Below are 15,530 nucleotides of genomic sequence, written 5' to 3' on the forward strand. Positions count from 1 at the left end.
CCAGTGAGTGGTTACAACAGAACATGTACTTTGTTTTGGAACTTCAGAATTTACTTTTCAAATGTTTTTTTATTTTGTTAACACATTTTTAACTGTATTTGGATTAATTATTCATTTGCATTTCATTGCCTTTGTATCCCCCCCCCCCCCCCCCCCCAGACTCTGTTAGGAAAAATGTAATCTTGGTCTCAAGTGTTGATTACATTTATCTGATTGTAAAAAATAATAATTCCAGGACCCACCCAACTATTGCAAAGTGGGCTTCATCATTGTGTTTGGGAATGACTGTAGACCAAACACTTGGTTTTTATTCATCTCAAATTCCATCACTAATCTGGCTGAGTAAGTTGCTCTTGTTCTGATAGCTTATTTGTGTTTCTCCAGAATGCCATCCACAACCACATTCGTCTCTTTGAGCCTCTGGTGATCAAAGCTTTGAAGCAGTACACTACGAGCACTTCTGTGACCCTGCAGAGACAAGTACTGGACCTGCTGGCCCAACTTGTGCAGCTCAGAGTCAACTATTGTCTGCTGGACTCAGATCAGGTAAACCAAATAAACAAACAAAGAAAAAAAAAAACCATTCCTTTTGCCCGAGTTTGTTCACTCAGGTAAATGTTTTGTTTTTGTTCCAGGTGTTCATAGGGTTTGTCCTGAAGCAGTTTGAGTACATTGAGGTTGGCCAGTTCAGGTAGGTTTTATTTTCCTTTTACTTCAGTAAAAACAGATATGTGTTGAAGCTTTGTCAGAAAGCCATTCATCTTTTAGGCCTGTTGGAGTTCATTGCATGAATGTGTAAACCTAATAAGTTAAAATTTTCAAATTATGTCTTTTGGTTCTCTTGACAGAGATTCCGAGGCGATCATTCCCAACATCTTTTTCTTCCTGGTGTTGCTGTCTTATGAGCGTTACCATTCTAAGCAAATAATCAGCATCCCAAAGATCATCCAGCTGTGTGATGGCATTATGGCGAGTGGCAGGAAAGCTGTCACACATGGTGAGAGGGACACATGCAATCATACTAAATTATATTTTCTACCTGTAAACCATTTTTCAATTGACTTTATTCTTTATTTAAATTCCTCAATTTGACTTCTACTAACACATAAACACAAATAGCCTTTAGCCTTTATTAGACCAGCATGCTTGTTTTTTATCTTTTTAATGAAGGAGGTTCACATAAAAATATAAAAAAAATATATTGTTTACAATTCGACTTTCCTGTGTTCTTCCTAGCCATTCCAGCCTTGCAGCCCATAGTGCATGACTTGTTTGTTTTGAGGGGCTCAAACAAAGCAGATGCAGGCAAAGAGCTGGACACACAGAAAGAAGTGGTGGTCTCCATGCTGCTTAGACTTGTGCAATACCATCAGGTAAGGTCACATATTTAAACACAACATGCGAATCCCATGAATGTTTTATCTGTCTGACATTTGCTTTGGCATGCATTGTAGGTGCTGGAGATGTTTATCCTTGTGCTGCAGCAGTGTCACAAAGAGAATGAAGACAAGTGGAAGCGATTGTCCAGGCAGATTGCTGATGTGATACTTCCATTGATTGCTAAGCAGCAGGTAGGAAAATGCCTTTAGGTGTATATCATGTGTGGAGTTTTTAGCTAGTTATAAAAAAGACTGAAAATGATATTGAAGACTTGTTGTGACTTACAAAAGCCACCGAGACTACATGATAATGGCTGCTGTTTGTGTACAACAGGTCAGTATTGTGTGTTTGTCATTAATCTGGATTTGATTTCTGTAATGTCACATTCATTGTGTGTGGCAGTCTTTAAGGTTCCAGCACTGAGCAGTGTGCTGCAATCAGTGCGACTCCACACAGATTGAGGCTGGTTCCTGCCGACAGGGACTGTAAAGGTTTTGGTTCCCCTGTGCGATGGCTCCATACATCTTTATACACGTGTACAGCAATGCAACAGTTGGATTTCATCTTGTCATATCTAAGCTAACTTTAAGATGAATCAAGAACAGGTTTAATGTGTGTTTTACAAATGTGGTTTAGTGATGTGATACTTTAAAATGTTGCAAGTTTCTAGCTTGAAGTCCAAACTTTTGCATCAGCAGCAGGAAGGAAAATGCCTTTAGGTGTATATCCAATATTGATGACTCGTTGTGACTTACAAAAGCCACCGAGACTGTCAATGTTCATTTCTATATAGTACATTTAAAGCCTCTAACTGTTGCTGCCTGATTGATATCAGATGAAGTGAGTGAACAGCATGCTGCAGAAACGACCTTTGTTGGCATTTTTCATAAGCAAAACAATAATCAACAGTGAGAGATACATTTGTTAAAAGAAAGCTGAATGAGATTCTTCCCTAGAAATCCCTGCTAAGACATGGAAAAAAAAGAAAAGATCAGCAAAGACATGAGAGGTACTGCTTTCTCCACAGGGGTCGCCAAAGTTGATGCAAACTAAAAGTTTTTGCGGAGATATTAAAACAAAAAAAAAACCACAATAATATTAAATCAACAAAAGAACAAACAAGACTTCATGTCAACAATATACAATATGTGTGCTGCTTAACCAACCCTAAAGCTGTGATGGGGCTTTACCTGCTTTGTGATCATTCAGTTCCCTTTTTCAAACCTCATTACGTCTGTAAATAATCTGTTACATATGTTGGCTTTTCTACAGATATCACAGGACCTTTAGTCATCTTAACCACCTGAACCCATTCATCCTTTTCATCCTTATGCAGCCACATGCTTGCTTTATATCAGGCCTCCAGATTTTAGTTGTTTAAAATGCAAAATATATTTGTTTTAAACAACAACTGATATGAACTCCAACCAATGTCTTTGACTGGACTGGTTACAACCTTCATTTGTTTGTGTTGTTCCTCAGATGCACCTTGACTCTCCGGAGGCGTTGGGGGTGTTAAACACTCTGTTTGAGACCGTGGCCCCCTCCTCTCTGAGACCAGTGGACATGCTACTCAAGAGTATGTTCACCACCCCGGCAAGCATGGTGAGATGTCCCATGTGATAACAAAACATGTTCTAGCAACTTTCTGACTTCCCTATGTGATGCACCTTGAAATAAAGCAGACAAGCTGTGAAGTGATTGCAAAATATAAATGTCAAACTCCACTCCTCCAGGCATCAGTAACTACAGTCCAACTGTGGGTGTCTGGTATCCTGGCGGTGCTCCGAGTACTCATCTCCCAGTCCACTGAGGACATTGTCCTCTCCCGGATCCATGAACTTTCCCTCTCTCCGCATCTCCTCTCCTGCCACACAATCCATCGCCTCCATCAGCAGAGCCCTTCCCAAAATGAACAAACCACTATTGATACTCTCTGTAACCAGGAGTCTAAGGATGAGACACAAAAAGCTCCACCTGAGGAAACCTTTGCCAGGTTAGTGAGAGTCCTAGCTGTCTGTAGTTTAAGAATTCTAACCTAGGGGTTTTGGGGGTTAAGATATGATATAAGATGAGTTGTACTTTAATGTCCCTGTCTTACAATAACATAGATAATCCAAAGTATACATTAAAAGAGTTAATACAATGGAACAATACATCAAATTACAGCATTCCTTTCCATGTATCAATTTCTACATATACGTACATGAACACCTTCTGATGGCAGTAAAATGTAGGTATATTGTAGACCCTCGGCACATTCTACATAACCTGTTATTCAGAAATGTAATGCACAGAATCAATAATGAATGTTGGTTGTAATTCAGCCTGGTCTGAGGGACCCTGAATCTTATCCTAGAGAGTAAAAGTTGAAACTCTGAGTAAAGAATGTGAGTCGGATTCATACACTATGAGCAGTCTGTTAATAGACAGGCACAGACAATAGAGTGTTTTGAGAAATTTATATTTTTTAACACCCATGATTCTTATGGCAGTCTACACAAGACAAGTTATCTGGTATCTGAACTGGAAAGACAAGTGGCCATACCAGGCTGTTGTTTTGTATCTGTTACCTTTATCCTTGATTTTTTGCAACCAATCTATTGCCTTCATTGCTCTATTTCTTCTTCTGATTCAAATATATATATCTACCCTATCTCCTCCTAGGTTTCTGCTCCAGCTTGTAGGAGTGTTGTTGGATGACATTTCCTCCAGACAGATTAAGGTGGACATTACAGAGCAGCAACACACCTTTTATTGCCAGCAGCTGGGGACACTACTCATGTGTCTCATACATGTCTTCAAAAGTGGTGAGCTTATATCAGTCATTTTTCTTTCATGAATCAGCTTTATTGACCATGTATGCTTAGACACACACAAGGAATTTGTCTCCGGTAACTGTGCTCTCAATGTACAAAAGAATAACATTAAATATTAACATAATATAAGCAAAAAGACTAATATATACAAGACTAAATAAGATAATAGTAGTGCAAAAAATGCTGAGATGAAATATATGCTATTATGTAACAGATGATTCATTTACTTGAGGTAGAGTTTTTGTACAGTATTTACATAAGCAGTATGCATAGATCAATGAGGATAAAATGTATTCTATATATAGAAGTGTGGCCTTTAGGCTTTTGTAAGTGGTGCACATTAAATGTTTGCCAAATTTCTTAAAGTGGCAGTCCTTTTTCTCATTTCATTTTTCTCTATTACAGGAATGTTTCGCAGGATCACAGCTGCAGCTAGCCGTCTCCTAAAGGACGAGAGCGGAGGCGGACAGACTAGCACTGAGGCAAACCTTTTTTACCCCTTGGAGGGTCTCAACAGCATGGTGCAGTGCTTGATCACCACCCACCCCTCCCTAGTGCTGCTGTGGTGCCAGGTTCTCCTCATCATCAACTACACCAACTACTCCTGGTGGGCAGAGGTGCACCAGACACCCAGGTAACAATAGATGTCAGATTTATTTGTTGAGAGCTAAATCATTCAACTACAATAAAACAGGGGAATACTCAGAAAATACCCAACTAATGAAAATAAAGGGAAGTCCATCTTAAAGTGATGTGGAAAGTTACAAGTATCACAGAGTATCAGATAAGTTTACCCTATCACAAACAATATCAGTATGTGTTATTTTTTATTCTATACCAGACTTGGTCTTGTGAGCGGTTTGTTACTAAGTGAAAATTAGTCTTTAAAAAAAACACAAATCTGTTAAATTTTAAGGTCAATGCAAAAGTAGGCAAGATTCAATACTATACAAAAGTTTTGACAATGACTTAAATTTAACAATCAACTCTATCTCCATCCCTCTTCTTCCATAAGGAGACAAAGCCTGTCATGTACGAAGCTACTGAGCCCTCATTCCTCGGGGGAAGGAGAAGAGGACAAGCCTGAGGCTCGTTTAGCCATGGTCAACAGAGAGATTGTACGCAGGGGAGCCCTCATCCTCTTCTGTGACTATGTGGTGAGACTCTTAAGAATGTAGGAAATAGTGAACATGAACAAAAATGTTTGTAAAAGAATCAAATACGCAATGCAAAAAGTAGGAAGTTAATTTAATATTTTTCTTCTCCTGTAGTGTCAGAACCTCCATGACTCAGAACACCTGACGTGGCTGATTGTCAACCATGTGCGTGACCTCATCAGCCTTTCCCATGAGCCTCCAGTGCAGGATTTCGTCAGTGCTGTGCACCGCAACTCAGCTGCCAGTGGTCTTTTCATCCAGGCAATCCAATCCCGCTGTGACAACCTCTCTGCTGTGAGATTACTCCCTTTTTTCTGTCTGTTCAAAAAGAGATGGAGAGAGCATGTTCTATGAGGGATTATTAAAAGAATGCATTATATGTGTCTTTTTGTTTTCTTTTTAACTTGAAATGTTTCATCTTGACTACTCTTTACCTATTCTAATGCAGGTAGCCCAGTATTCCTCATTTCTGAATATTTGGCTCTTTCTTTTGAATTTATACTTTTATATATGTTTTGGTCAACTATTGTTTTTATCCCAGTTTGTCATGAATTTGGTTTGACATGTTGCCTCCCATTTTTCCTCAACCCCTTTCTCCTTTCCTTTCTTTCCATAATCACTTGTCTGCCTTACTGACGTAATCTTCTCCTTTGCAGCCTACCATGTTAAAAAAGACTCTGCAGTGTTTAGAAGGCATTCACCTGAGTCAGTCTGGCTCCCTGCTGATGTTGTATGTTGACAAGCTGCTAAGCACACCCTTCAGGGTTCTGGCTCGCATGGTGGATACACTTGCATGTCGCAGGGTGGAGATGCTGCTGGCTGAGACCTTGCAGGTACAGTTTGACATACAAGTATATATTTTCTCTTCAACCAGTGCTATTATGCTAAAAGAGAATCTTTCATGAGTTGAACTTAAAGGCAAACAGGTAGGGATCAAATGGGCTTGTAAGTGTCAATAAAAGAATAGGTAACAATAATAATGCAAACATTTCTTTTTTTGTAAAAGGTTAATATACCCAAGATTAATGATCAATACCTTCATGAAAGGCCTTGGGAGCTATTTTTCTGGTTCACATCTGTTGATAGGATTCTTCCAATCCTAATCTAAGGTCTTTAGCTTTGGGGGTGACCAACAATATACATCTGGGAATAAAAGTTGCCAAATGATTTTTGTGGTTTGGTAGCTGGGCTCAGCTTTATAGAGGGTATGGAGCATTGGATCTCTAGGACATTTCCCTCTGGGGGTTTTCCTGGTAAATCCAACTAGGAGGAGGGACTTGCGGGACAGCCTCAGGATCTCAAAGGAGGAGCCACAAACAATACCTTGTTAGGGAAAAACTTGTTCTCAGCAGGCAACCTTAGTCAGGCATAAGAAGGAGGTGGTAGAATGGATGGATGGGAGGAAACCTTTGCCAGGTTCAGTTGAATCAAACAGTTATTCTTTCGTACACTACACATTTGATATCCCTCAGGTTAATCTTGTGTAGTTTTGTCCATCTCTCTTGTAGAACAGTATAGCCCAGCTGCCTGTGGAAGAACTGGACCGGATCCAGGAATACCTGCAGACCAGCGGCCTGGCTCAGAGGTAACACTCTTTTATTCGGCTACAAGTTGAAATATTTATTTGTCGTGTTAATATACTGTTATACATTTTCCTTGAGATAGACAAAACACTTAAAATATAACATTATTAAGAGGGTATTATTTTCTTCTCACCTGTGATTTCTGGGTCTTGTGCATATCTGAACGAGTGAATGGGTGTGAGTGTTGAAGTTCTGCACCTGCAGGGCAGATTTTTGTCAAACTGAAAAATTGTAATGTCATTTCTAATTTTTCTAATTACAGGCATCAGAGGTTCTACTCCCTGCTGGACAGGTTCAGGGCCACTGTTACAGACACCAAAAGCCCAACACCTCCTGTAACATCTCACCCATTGGATGGGAATCCACCACCTGCCCCTGAACTGGTCATTGCAGATAAGGTGAGAGATAAGGGAAGCTGACTGTTAGTGTATGCAACCATGTTTCATTGTATCTTATTCTTGCAGAATAAAGAAGTTAATCTTAATTGAATTTTGTTTTCAGGAGTGGTACGTTGCTCTGGTGAAGTCTCAGTGTTGCCTTCGTGGAGATGTCTCCCTGTTGGAGACGACGGAACTCCTTACCAAACTACCTCCTGCTGACCTGTTAAGCATCATGAGCTGCAAGGTGAGACAGACTTGCAGACCTGAATGATCATTATTCTTGAACATATTCAAAATATGACATTTATTGCATCTCAACCTGCCCTTTCCTCCCAAGGAGTTCAACCTGAGCCTGCTATGTCCGTGCCTGAGTATGGGGTTGCAGCGGTTAGCCCGGGGTCAGGGTTCACTCTTGTTCGAGACTGCCTTGCAGTCCACCCTGGAGCGTCTTGCAGCAATCACTGGATCACTTCCAGTCCCTCACCAGTCCTTCCTGCCAGCCTCCCAGCCACAGCCCTACTGGGAGCAACTAGCTGCTGTGTATGGTGAGAGTGGAGGGGAATGGGAAATTATTGGAGGAAATTGCATTAAATATAAAACATTTCATTTAAGTGCATGATTAAATGACATTGATTTACATTATTCAATTAACTTCAAAATCATGTAAAGCATCCTCTCAACACTTCAAGTGGAATCTCAAAACACAAATTCTGAACATAAAACATCTTGAGAGGAAGTGATACATGTTTGGGTGTCAAAGGCATCTGTTTCTGTTTCTATTCGGAGTAGTATTGTCTACTACCATTCAGCAGGTATTTGCTGTATGCAGGAATCCCATGTATGAAGCCCATGTGGAGAGAGGAGCAATGCATGGTCCGTAATGCAGTCCCAGAAACCAGCAGCTATTCTGATGATGATTCATTTTATCTTATTAATCTCTATTAACCAACATCAGACCTCAAGTGATGCTAACAGTCTGGTGAAGTAGTTAGCAATGCAATAATACATTTTTCTTATGCATTTGAGGCATGTACATTTTCAGGAAGATGTGCAAAGTTTTCCTCAAGACATTTTTTTTTAAGACTACTTAACTGTAGTCTTGTGAATTACAAGAAGGGAAAGTTGTGGTTGTAAAACAATATTGTAAGGGGGGAAACTGCAGGAAAAATATCAGTTCACAGCTACGGTAAAATGGTTTCTTTTTATTAATGATTTCCTGCCTGTTTTTCAGGGGAGCCTGGTTTCTACCCGAGGGTTCTGTCACTCTGCAGAGCTCTTTCCCAGTACCTGCTGAGTGTAAGCCAGCTGCCTTCCTCCCTACACATCCCCTCTGAAAAGGAGCACCTTATCACCACTTTCACTTGCACTGCTGCTGAGGTAAAACAACTATATTAAACATTTATTTGTATCATCATTAGTTAAATCATTTGAAATAAACTTTTATTGAAAGTTGGAGTTGAAATCTCCGGAGTATATTCGGCCGCGTTCAGACATCAGCTCACTCGTATTTTCTGCGGAAAAAATACTAGGGGTCTGGCCGGAGAAACTCCGGGTAAAGTCCGTGTGAAAAATGCGCCTGTTTGCGTTCACATATAGCCTTCAGCCCTTCCGGGTAGCCTAATCTCCAGAGTTTTTTCAGGAGATTTCTGTATGTGTGAAAAGGGTTTATGGGGTACAAATTACATAAATTATACATGTTGAGGATATTTACAGTATACAACCCCATTTACTTAACAGTTGGCACATTGTGTAAAATTTAGATAAACAAAATACCCTGATTTGCAAAACACTGATACCCTGTATTTGATTGAAGATAGCACAAAGACATCAGTAAGATGTTGAAACTGCCGAATTTGATTGTTTTTTGGAAAATGATATGCCCAATTTCAATTTGATGCCAGCAAAACATTTCAAGAACAGTTTGAACCGTGGCCACAAAAGACTGAAAGTTTAGGGAGGCATAAAGAAACACCTTTTTGAAGGTTAACTGGTATCAGTATAGTAAGCTGAATCCCAGAAAGGCCAAATCTGAAGTCAGAGCGGTGAACATGGATTTTAACTAACTTTTTTGATTTGTGTTTCTTACATCAAATTCAAAATAAGCACATAATTTCCCCAAATCAATTACATTTTTCAGTTACAAAATGTGGTATGTTGCCTTTTTACTATTTTAAATCAAATATGGAGTTTCTATGTTTTGCAAATAATTACATCCACTTTTGATTTACACTTCACACAATGTTCCAACTTTGTAGGAATTTGGATTGTATACCCTGGCAGTCTTTGCCACTGCTTACCATTTTCATCTCGAACTGATTTTTTCTTTTGCCCAGGTGGTTGTATGGCACCTCCTCCGGGACAAGCTGCCCCTGAGTGTGGACCTCCAGTGGGCTCTGTCCTGCCTTTGTCTGTCCCTGCAGCAGCCCTGCGTCTGGAACAAGCTCTCCACCCCTGAGTACAGCACACACACCTGCTCCCTCATCTACTGCCTACGCCTCATCATTGTTGCAGGTGAGTAGACAAAGCAGGACGTTTGTGCATTCACTTTCAGGCCATTTCAATGGAGATCCTGGTCAACCTTTTTCCATCTTTGCTTCATAGTCGCTGTGAGTCCTGGTGACCAGCTTCTGCATCCAGAGAAGAAAAGGACGAAGGCAGACAGAGACGGTGAAGAAGACCAAGTGGACTCTGCACACGCTGACCGTGAGCAATCACGTAGACATTCTATTTAACTGCTTGGATGTTTTATGTCGTGATGTTTTTCAGGGACTTTTTTTTGCCTCTTTGTTAAATGTGCAATATTTTACCCATTAAGTATAGTATAATTTCAATAAAAGCAACAAGATGTACTCTGTCTGACAAAAAAATATAACATTTATAAAATTGTGTTTGTTGCAGACATGTTAGAGTGGCGAGCTTGTGAAATCATGGCAGAGCTAGTGGAAGGCCTGCAGAGCATCCTTGCTCTTGGTCACCATAGAAATGGTTCATTCCCTGCTTTCCTTACACCTACCTTGCGCAACATTGTCATCAGCCTGTCTCGTCTCCCACTGGTCAACAGCTACACTCGAGTACCTCCATTGGTCAGTGTGAAAAAGACATTATGCCTCAAATTTGTGTACATGATTTTTTTTGGTCAATGAATTTTATGTGTGTGTGTGTGTGTGTGTGTGTGTGTGTGTGTGTAGGTCTGGAAACTGGGCTGGTCCCCTCAGCCGGGAGGTGAGTTTGGCACAACACTGCCTGAGATCCCTGTGGACTTCCTGCAGGAAAAAGATGTCTTCAGAGAGTTTCTGTACCGCATCAACACACTGGGTATTGAAACTTAGTCATGTATTAGGAATTAAAAATAATGAATGAATGATTCAGCATGTTATTACCTTAAATGCCACATTTAGGTCAGTAGGATCTTTACACTTACTGAAGCTGAAATATCTCATATATGTTGCTATTTTGTGCTCAGGTTGGAGCAGCAGGACTCAGTTTGAGGAGACCTGGGCTACTCTGTTAGGGGTGCTGGTCACCCAACCAATCACTATGGACCAGGAGGAGGAGACACAGCAGGAGGTATACACAAGACTATTTTTACTATTTACTCCTGAAACAAGCCACTACTGATATTGATATATTTACAGAACTCATGTCAGAACTGACATGCCTGCATACCCACTGATACCATTGTCTACTTTAATGAAAAACATGCAAGAATTAATTGAATGTATTAAAGCCTGGTGTTTTTAGGAAACTTCATATACACATTGCAGTACATTTTGCAAATTTTCTGTAGCCCTCTGTTCACCTTTTTATATGTCTTCAATCAGTCTCAATGTTTGTTTTTTTTCCTTAGGAGGACTTGGAGCGTACCCAGTTGAATGTGTTAGCAGTGCAGGCCATCACCAGCCTGGTGCTGAGTGCCATGACCCTGCCTACTGCTGGAAACCCTGCAGTCAGCTGTCTGGAACAGCAGCCCCGCAATAAGAGCCTCAAAGCCCTGGAGACAAGGTAGCTATGAAGCTATTTTGAATTTCCACTGAATATTGTTGCATGCTTATTTTTGGCGCTACTTAAGATTTCTCTGTGTGTGTGTATATATATGCACTCAGGTTTGGTAGGAAACTTGCAGTGATCAGGGGTGAGGTGGAGAGAGAGATTCAGGCCCTTGTGTCAAAGAGAGACAATGTCCATACACACCACCCATACCACGCCTGGGACCCTGTACCCTCGCTGTCGTCCGCCTCAGCTGGTAATACAAAATTCAACCACTACCACCTTCGGCGCCTATCACACCTGCCACTCTAATTCATTGTTTAATTGTCTTTCAGCCGGCACCCTAATCAGCCATGAGAAGCTGCTGCTTCAGATCAACACAGAGAGGGAAATGGGAAACATGGACTACAAATTAGGACAGGTAAGAGATATGTGCAAATAGAGAAAGTGGTTGGTAACGAAGTTGAGCAACCGTGTGTTATTTTAGGCTGACTGACTTTCTGCGTCAGAATGTTACATTTTTATTTTCCCCCCCAGGTCTCCATCCACTCAGTTTGGCTAGGGAACAACATCACCCCACTGAGAGAGGAAGAATGGGGTGAGGATGAAGAAGATGAAACGGACATTCCAGCCCCCACTTCCCCCCCTGTTTCTCCCATCAACTCCAGGTCAGAAATGAATGAAGACATGAACACTCATATGCTTCTTTAATGTCAACACATAATGCACTGAAATAAGAGGACACAATGAAACCTTCTTCTGTCTTTCTGTGCTCTCAGGAAGCATCGTGCAGGTGTGGACATTCATTCATGTTCCCAGTTTCTCCTGGAGCTCTACAGCCAGTGGCTGATCCCTGGCTCTCCAACTAACAGGAGGACCCCAACCATACTCATCAGTGAAGTGGTCCGATCGGTGAGCTACGATAAACACCCCTCCAATAAATACCTGCGCTGATATGAAGCAAATATTTGAGGTGATCTACAGGAATAAGACAGTAACAGTCTATCTATCTCTGATTTTTTTTTTCTTTAGCTGCTGGCAGTGTCTGACCTGTTCACAGAGAGGAACCAGTTTGAAATGATGTTCACCACCCTGATGGAACTGCAGAAGCTCCACCCTCCAGAAGATGAGATCCTTAATCAATACCTCGTCCCTGCCATCTGTAAGGCTGCTGCTGTACTGGGCATGGTGAGTATCGCTTTGTGTAGGTTAGAGACCTTTTTGACAGTGAAATGATTTATTTGAGTTATTGGTTGTAGCGGTGTACCATCAAAGTGAGAGACTACAGTGTATGAAAACTGACAACTGAATATATAATTACAGGACAAAGCAATAGCCGAGCCTGTGTGTCGACTGCTGGAAACTACCCTGCGTAGCACCCACCTGCCCAGCCGTATGGGGGCTCTGCATGGAGTACTGTATGTGTTGGAGTGTGACCTGCTGGATGACACGGCCAAACAGCTTATACCAATTGTCTCTGATTATCTACTGTCAAACCTCAGGGCTATTGCTCAGTGAGTATCACTCATCATCCTCAGTCTCTTCAAAACAACTCTTTGGCATCTCTTCATCTAAAAAGCTGCATTGGTCAGGAAAGAGCCTTGGGAAGCAAATTGTTGTTTATGAAAGTGAGTGACTTTTGGAACAAACTGCCTCCCAGACACATTTGTGTGTTTTAAGCCTTAAACCATAGAATGGGAACATTTGTTACTCTTTGGCACTTTAGAACAAACTGAACCATAGCTCATATAACATTTAAATGGTAGTTGTTGGCTACTAGATCTAGATCATGATCACATGTAAAATGTCAGTGAAGGCTTTTCTGTTGAACCAGAAACCAGAAGTTAGAAGTTAGAAATGGTCACTCAGCCGTGCAGCTTGTTGCTCTGCTATATATTTTGGGGCTGTAATTGGTTAGAATGCAGGGGTATGCCCCATTTCGAAATCGTTTTTTTTCTTGGAAATAAAAAATGAACTCAGAGGAACCTGGATACAAAAATCTTACAAGTCAGCACGGGGAAAATAGACTGGAATAGAAGGAACCCACTTAGTCACAAAAATAAATACAATTGGCATTTAAAGGGTTCATGAAACAAGCTTCAGATTGCAATGCAACTTTTGTTCAATAGTGACACCCTTCATACTTTAAGCCTATAACTGCCTATAACCTTCCAATTTAACTTGAATTTGTTTCATTTACTCTGTATGTTCTCTCTTTGCTTTCTGCAGCTGTGTGAACCTGCATAACCAGCAGCATGTGTTGGTAATGTGTGCAGTGGCCTTCTACATGATGGAGAACTACCCTCTGGATGTTGGAGCTGACTTTATGGCTGGGGTTATACAGGTGCATGACATTCAGTTATTTTGTTACATGAAACCAAAAATAATTGAGGGTTGTATTTTTCGTTTTTTCTTTCTTTTTGACATTCAATAAATAAAGTTGTGTCAGTGTTCATCATTAGCTTTTTACTTCCAGTTGTGTGGTGTGATGGTGTCAGCAAGCGAGGACTCTACTCCCTCAGTCATCTATCACTGTGTGCTTCGTGGTCTGGAGCGCCTTCTGCTGTCAGAGCAGCTGTCTCGTGTTGACGGAGAAGCGCTGGTCAAACTAAGTGTGGACAGAGTCAACATGCCGTCGCCGCACAGAGCCATGGCTGCCTTGGGCCTCATGCTCACCTGCATGTACACTGGTAAGTGAGGTGCCAACAGGGCCGAAACATTAGTGTTCTGCCTTCCTGTTACATCACCAGCATAGAGCGTACATCTTAGTGGTGCTTTTGCTGCTGTTAGTCCTTTCTCATACAATAGATATACTCACCAAATCAGCGCTGACGTAAGTTAAGATTGCATTTGAGAGTATTTATATAAAATAAGGGCACCCGTGCTGCAAAGTGACCAACCCACCGATCACACGTTAATGATTGGCCTCTGATATAACAATCGAAAATAAGGGTGTATGGTCTGCAGTAGCTCAGGGAAGACTTGGCTTGAGAACAGGAAAGATCGTGGTTCAATTCCAGGGTCAGGTCATGTTCGTACATGTGATCTTTTCAGCCCTGTGTTTGTAAGATAACAGGGTTAACACAAAAGATTCTACAAGTATGTAGTGTGTCTTATCATTGATAATATACTGAGTTTCTTAGTTTAATTACCCTTCTAATGCACCATTATCACATGTATACTCATCAGCTCTCTTTACACCCAATGCAAGTAACAACCACATATATTTACTACACACCTTTTTATGACTAACTTTGATTAACTTTTAACAATTTTCACCATCCTTTTAATAATGCTTGATATAACATTAAGCACAAAGTACCTGCTTGCTTCTTGCATGTGATAGATGTGATGTGTACATACCTATGATATTCGTTTATACCCTACCTCAAACCCCTATACGTCGGCCTCTACTAACTTTTCCAACTTCTAGCATGTCATCGTCCATTTGGAGACTTGCTAGATAACACCTCTTGCTAAGAGCCAGCCTACAAATTTGTTCTTGTAAAACCCCTCTTGCAAATATAAACTGACTTACAATCCTCTGTATACCTCTTCGTCTGCTGTAAAGCAAAACAAGCTAAAGCTCATTCAGGTCACAGGAGAGGATTATCTGGTAATTATGTCCCTTCAAAACGTGACGTTAAAAATCTCAAATACTTTGAGCAACAATCTCTTACGTCTGAAGAAGGTGAATTGACTTAAGGGAGCTAAATTCTGATCTGAATCTTATGATATCAATGTCCTTATTACCCACTCTAACCTCTCCCCCACTGGTTCAACCCGTGCCACCCCCCCTCTCTCGTTCTCTCAGCGGTGCTTGCGTCGGGTTCAGACGTGACAGGGGTTAGAGGTCAGGGTGACTCTGGCTCTGCCGTAGCAGAGGCGCTGGGCGTTACGACGGGTCATGTTGGTTTCTCCTCAGGCAAGGAGAAAGCCAGCCCTGCCAGTCGCCCCACCCACTCTGACCCACAGGCCCCAGACAGTGAATCCATCATTGTTGCCATGGAGAGGGTCTCGGTGCTCTTTGACAGGTACAACCACTTTTCAAACAACCTCCACTATACAAGAACTGCACGATAATTATTTTTTAAAGATGTACCAACGGCAAGCCAAACACACTAACATCTACATTTGGAGATTTCTTCCCAAAAGTGTACCGATGCGTTTTTAGTGGTCAGAATAATTTGTTTGTAGCAGCTGATGTACTTCATTTCCCATCAT

The 15,530-nt window shown here is 41.2% G+C and overlaps 1 protein-coding gene and 1 non-coding gene across 5 annotated transcripts in view; both read left to right on the forward strand.

The window, feature by feature from the left end:
* The window catches only part of htt (huntingtin), a 37,138-nt gene that overhangs the window by 18,070 nt on the left and 3,538 nt on the right, over window positions 1-15,530 (forward strand). For 2 of the 4 annotated variants that reach the window (XM_061051928.1, XM_061051943.1), the window contains 32 exons: window positions 385-546; window positions 636-691; window positions 849-997; window positions 1,237-1,373; window positions 1,455-1,571; window positions 2,863-2,985; window positions 3,117-3,376; window positions 4,048-4,190; window positions 4,605-4,833; window positions 5,215-5,356; window positions 5,471-5,650; window positions 6,013-6,189; window positions 6,865-6,941; window positions 7,202-7,337; window positions 7,441-7,563; window positions 7,657-7,864; window positions 8,551-8,696; window positions 9,653-9,830; window positions 9,921-10,022; window positions 10,218-10,402; window positions 10,508-10,634; window positions 10,783-10,886; window positions 11,167-11,321; window positions 11,423-11,562; window positions 11,642-11,727; window positions 11,844-11,974; window positions 12,086-12,218; window positions 12,339-12,494; window positions 12,630-12,820; window positions 13,536-13,650; window positions 13,783-13,996; window positions 15,232-15,340. In XM_061051928.1, the coding sequence (XP_060907911.1) occupies window positions 385-546; window positions 636-691; window positions 849-997; window positions 1,237-1,373; window positions 1,455-1,571; window positions 2,863-2,985; window positions 3,117-3,376; window positions 4,048-4,190; window positions 4,605-4,833; window positions 5,215-5,356; window positions 5,471-5,650; window positions 6,013-6,189; window positions 6,865-6,941; window positions 7,202-7,337; window positions 7,441-7,563; window positions 7,657-7,864; window positions 8,551-8,696; window positions 9,653-9,830; window positions 9,921-10,022; window positions 10,218-10,402; window positions 10,508-10,634; window positions 10,783-10,886; window positions 11,167-11,321; window positions 11,423-11,562; window positions 11,642-11,727; window positions 11,844-11,974; window positions 12,086-12,218; window positions 12,339-12,494; window positions 12,630-12,820; window positions 13,536-13,650; window positions 13,783-13,996; window positions 15,232-15,340 (4,691 nt within the window). Of the gene's footprint in view, window positions 1-384; window positions 547-635; window positions 692-848; window positions 998-1,236; window positions 1,374-1,454; window positions 1,572-2,862; window positions 2,986-3,116; window positions 3,377-4,047; window positions 4,191-4,604; window positions 4,834-5,214; window positions 5,357-5,470; window positions 5,651-6,012; window positions 6,190-6,864; window positions 6,942-7,201; window positions 7,338-7,440; window positions 7,564-7,656; window positions 7,865-8,550; window positions 8,697-9,652; window positions 9,831-9,920; window positions 10,023-10,217; window positions 10,403-10,507; window positions 10,635-10,782; window positions 10,887-11,166; window positions 11,322-11,422; window positions 11,563-11,641; window positions 11,728-11,843; window positions 11,975-12,085; window positions 12,219-12,338; window positions 12,495-12,629; window positions 12,821-13,535; window positions 13,651-13,782; window positions 13,997-15,120; window positions 15,341-15,530 lie in introns of all 4 variants that reach the window. The other 2 variants (XM_061051920.1, XM_061051936.1) reach the window with 1 other exon arrangement.
* Window positions 1,776-1,905, forward strand: LOC132955173 (small Cajal body-specific RNA 14). The gene has a single exon (XR_009665903.1). It is a non-coding gene; the product is annotated as a small Cajal body-specific RNA 14 (non-coding RNA).

The sequence above is a fragment of the Labrus mixtus genome, chromosome 2 (assembly GCF_963584025.1).
Source record: "Labrus mixtus chromosome 2, fLabMix1.1, whole genome shotgun sequence".
NCBI lineage: Eukaryota > Metazoa > Chordata > Actinopteri > Labriformes > Labridae > Labrus > Labrus mixtus.